Source organism: Pezoporus wallicus, unplaced genomic scaffold, assembly GCF_028554395.1.
Source record: "Pezoporus wallicus isolate ANWC-B61680 ecotype Strahan unplaced genomic scaffold, APGP_CSIRO_Pwel_v1 contig_8230, whole genome shotgun sequence".
NCBI lineage: Eukaryota > Metazoa > Chordata > Aves > Psittaciformes > Psittacidae > Pezoporus > Pezoporus wallicus.
Window position 1 is genome coordinate 11833 of NW_026635381.1, and position 4609 is coordinate 16441.

Genomic DNA, 4609 nt, shown 5'->3' on the forward strand with positions numbered 1-4609 from the left:
AGGACCTGCTTTATTTATGTGTTACTGTAGGCCACACGTTATCTGTGCATTGTTATTGGAGGCTCTGCTTTGTTGACATGCTGTTATTGTAGGCAGGACGAGTTTATTAACAGGAGACATGCTTTGCATCTCATTAACATGGGCGCAACCTCATTTACATATAATTAACACAGGACCTGCTTTATTTACTGCTTTATTTCTATAGGACCTACTCTATTCCGCTTCCAGGACCTCAGCCTTGTGGCCCCGCCCTCCTCCAAGCCCCGCCTCCTGCACCCCATCCAATAGGAGCATCTGATGAAACCGAGGCTCAGGGGCGGGGCTTGCTCTGGTCACACCCTTCCTCGTCGCTGGTGGGCGGGGCTAAGGGGAGGGGGCGGTGCAAGTTCAGAGCACAGGTGGCCTGGGACCAGCACTTCAGCCAATGGGAGAAGGGGATGTTGCTGGGGGGCGTGGCTGGTATCCACTGAGCTGGCTGCTCCCACCTATGGGAGACAAAGGAGGGGGGAAGGGGGGATGTGACATCACACATGGTGGGCGTGGCCTCTCACAGACCCAACCTCGCCGCCTCACCATTGGCTGATGACGTCCTGGAGGTGGGGCCAGCCCTCGAGGCACTGCTGGACCCGAATGGACAGCGCCTGCAGCTGGGGAGGAGCTCGGCCATGGCCACGCACTCCGCGGGGGCTGCAAAGGGGCGGGGTCAGCGCAGGCCACACGCTCACCCCCCCATCTCCTTCACTCACCGCGGGGTGGGCGGGGGTTCCAGGGTCCGCCCCTTCCGCTGACGACGCCCCTTCCGCTGACCACGCCCCCTGCAGCTGTTCCAGCTCCCCCGCAGCTCTGCTGCCCACAACAGTGCCCCCTGTGGGGGCTGAGGCACAAACACCCCTGAACAACGGCCCCATTGCCCCTCCCCCCTTTATGGCCCCTCCTTCCATTGCCCCTCCTCGTTTATGGCCCTCCCCCATTTATGACCCCTGCCCCCTCTATGGCCCCTCCTTCAAATTCCCCTCCCCCTCTATGGCCCCTCCTTACAATTCCCCTCCCCCTCTATGGCCCCTCCCCCACCTCACTCTCTGCCATTCCTAGGGCGCGTCTGATTGGCTGCAGTGGGCTGTGGGCGGGGCTAAAGGGAGAATGGAGGGGTCAGCACAGCCCTTCCCCCCCCTCCCCCACCACCCTCCCCCCCCCCAATTCACTCACCTCGGGGGGAGGGGCACCCTCTCCTTTCCCAGCATGCTCAGCGCTTCCTGCAGCCGCTGCCCTTCCCCCTGCAGCCCTGGGGGGAGCCGCACAGCTCCTCGGGACTGAAAGGGGCGTGGCCAAAGCTCTGAGGCCTCGCCCACTCACCATTAAGCCCCGCCCCACTTCCCTCCCCCTCTTTGCTCATGTGGGCCTGCAGGAGGTGCAGCTGCGCCCGGAGCTTCTCATTGGATGGGGCCAGAGCCCGGAGCTGGATCCAGCGGCGGGACTGGAAGGGATGGAGGGGGGGGACACAAGGAAATGAGGGACCCCAAAGCCATGGGAGTGACCCAAATACCCCTCAAGACCCCAAACACCTTAAATATCGCCCCATATTTCTCCCCAAAACCTCTTCCTTCACCCCAAACCCATCCATAAGCCCCAGATCCCCCTCCCAGCACTGCTGAACCCCAAAATCCCCCCTAAAGCCCCAAACTCCTCTATATCATCCCCTATAGACCCAAAATCCCCCTCCAGGACCCCCAAATATCCCGAATCCCTCACAAAAAGCAGCGCTGGGACCCTTTAGGGACCCCAACCCCTCCCCATAACCATCAAATTCCACTTCCCAGACACCACGCCCCAAGCCCATCAGGATCCCCCCCAAATCCCCATAGTCCCCCGTTGGCACCCACCAGCCGCTGCTTCCCCTCCTGTAGCTGCCTCCTCAGTGGCCCCAGGGCAGCTTCTGGGGAGTCCATGGGGCTGCCCCGTAGATCCTGGACCTGCTGGATCAGGGCCTCCCGAGCCCCTGAGAGCCCCGCGGCCTCCAGCATCAACCTGGGGGGCAACGGGACCCCAAAGCCAAACGCTGAGGGGAGCTTGGGGGACCCAAAGGGTTCCAGAACACTTTTTGGGGGGGGACACCCTAAAAGGGCTGCAGGGAACATGGAGGGGTTGGGGGCACCCCAAAGGGTCTCAGCACTGGGATTAGGGAGAATCTGGGGGTTCTTTAAGGACCCCTATGAGCCCAGCACCCACTTCAGAAGGAAACCCAGTGGGGTTTAAAGTATAGAGGGGGCCCCTAAAGGGTTTTGAGGTTCAGGAGTGGGGAGGAAAAGGTCACGGGGGAGGGCCCAGGGGCAGTTTTCTGGTGCAGGGGGTGAAACTGGGCTGCAGGATGCATTTGGGAGGGTCCTTCAGAGGGTTTTGGGGTGCAGAGGGGGTGTTTTGGTACGCAGAGAGGGGCCGTTTTGGGCTTCACGGGGGTTGTTTTGGGGTGCAGGGAGGGTACATTTGGGGTGCAGGTGTGTTTTGGGGTACAGGAGGGTGGTTTCGGTGTACAGGGGGGAGTTTTGTGATGCAGGGGATTGTTTTGGAGTGCAGGGAGAATAGTTTTGGTGTGTAGGGGTTTGTTTTGGTATGCAGGGGGTGTGTTTTGGGGTGCAGCAGGGATGGTTTTGGGGTGCAGGGGGGTTTTGCGATGCAGGGGAGTGTTTTGGGGTGCACCATGTGGTTTTTGGGTGCAGGGAGGTGTTTTGGGCTGCAGAGGGGATGGTTTTGGAATGTGGAGTGGTTGTTTTGGGATGCAGGGGCTGTGTTTTGGGGTGCAGGGGGATGGTTTTAGGGTGCAGCGGGGTGTTTTGAGATGCAGGGGGAGTGTTTTGGGGTGCACATGTGGTTTTGGGGTTCAGGGAGGTGTTTTGTGGTGCAGGGCTTTACCTGGCAGCCTGCTGGGCTTTGGGGTCCCCCTCCAGGCGCTGCTGGATCTCCTCCTGCAGCTGGAGGAGCCGGAGCCTCAGGGGGGACAGGCGGGAGGCCGAGGAGTGGATGAGGTCCCAGAGTCCCCCCACATCCTCCCAGCAGTCCTGGGGGGTGCAAAAGGGGGACCCCACATCAGTGGGGAGCTCCGAGCCCTAAAGCACCCCCAAATGTGCCCCTCAAGTCCCCCCATTTACCTTGATGAGGGTCTTCATAGGGGGCTGAGCATCAGGGTCAGGGTCGGGGTCAAGGTCAGGGCTGATTTTGGGGTACCCCTTCCTGCAATGGAACAAGGGGGGAGGGGGGGAGGATGCAATCCCTGCCCCTCTGTTGGCTCCACCAACCGGTAGCCCCGCCCCTTCCCTAGTGCCCTGGGGCCACACCCTCAGAACCTTATAAGGGAAGTCCTGCCCACTTTAAGCTGCACCCCCAGCTGCCCACTGGCTCTGCCCCTTCCCTAAGCTCCACCCCCTCCCAAAGCCCCACCCCTCCTAAGCCCCTCCCTTCTCCTAAGCCCCTCCCCTCACCGCAGTGTCTGCAGGGCCTCCAGCACCTCCTCTGGGCTGTGTTGGTTCAGCAGTGCCTGGTGGGGAGGGTGAAGGGGGTGTCAGGTCACATGGGGGGGGGTCACATGACCGTTAGGATCAGTCACCTCCCCCCCCACCCTCCCCCCTTGGGCACCCACCTTGGCCTCCTGCAGCCAGAGCAAGGTGAGGTCCTGCGGCCTGGGGGGGCAATGGGAAGAGCAGGGGGGTTGAAGGGGTGATGGACAGGGAGGAGTTTATGGCAGCAATGGGCGGGGCTTGCCCCGAAGGGGGCGGAGCCCCAGCAGCTCCTCCAGGGCCTCCTCCGGCAGCTTGCACACAGCCTGGGGGGGGGGGCGGGCGGGGCAATGGGGGCGTGGCCACGCTCAGACCCCTCCCCCGTCCATAAGCCCCTCCTCCTTCCCAATAAGCCCCACCCCTTCTTACCGGCAATTTCGACATTAGTCCCACCTTTGGCCCCAGCTCCCTGCAAGCACAGAGCATCATGGGAATGCTGCCCCCCGCCCCCATTGGGATACCCATGGGGAAACCCCGCCCCCTCCTCGCTCAACGGTGGGCGGAGCTTATCTGGGCCCCCTCCCTCCGCAGCCGCAGCCCCTCCTGCGCTGCCTCCGCCCCCAGGGCCCGATGCTCCGCCCCTCGGCGACGCTCCGCCCCCTGGCGGTGAAGCTCCGCCCCCAGTGCCTCTTTTATAAGGAAACAAAGGGGGCAGAGCCTCAGGTCAGGTGACCGGTAGCCCCGCCCCTTTACCCCCCACCCCACCGCCCCCCCAATGAACTCACCCAGCTCCAGCACCGCTGCCCCGGCCTCGCCCACGGCCCCGCCCATCACTTTAAGCTCCGCCCTCACCTGCTCCAAGGCCTCGCGCACTTCCATATAAGGCGTGCTTGACCCCGCCCCTCGCTGGGGAGAGACACCAAAGGTCACCTGAGGACACCACCCCCCCCATCCTTAAGCACCATTCTTTCTCCCTCCACCACCCCTCAAATTTGCACCCGCGCCCAAATCTTGCCCCCCCCATATTTGCCTCCCCCAAACCCCCCACCCCCCCCATCCCTCTGGGACCCCCCAAAACCCCATACAGCCCCCCAAAAACCCTCCCCCCCCCCCAAAACCTG

At 62.5% G+C, this 4609-nt stretch overlaps 1 protein-coding gene across 1 annotated transcript; it reads right to left on the reverse strand.

The window, feature by feature from the left end:
- Positions 1-230: 230 nt before the first annotated feature.
- LOC130605873 (uncharacterized) lies at positions 231-4394 on the reverse strand (the record flags this gene model as incomplete). The annotated part of the gene is given in 14 exon segments (XM_057421682.1): positions 231-485; positions 574-687; positions 743-777; positions 779-874; positions 1072-1129; positions 1207-1310; positions 1400-1474; positions 1881-2025; positions 2908-3053; positions 3144-3225; positions 3474-3529; positions 3632-3684; positions 4043-4177; positions 4274-4394. Coding segments are annotated over 14 exon segments (1395 nt in total), but the record flags the coding sequence as incomplete, so codon positions are not given.
- Between the last annotated feature and the right edge of the window lie 215 nt (positions 4395-4609).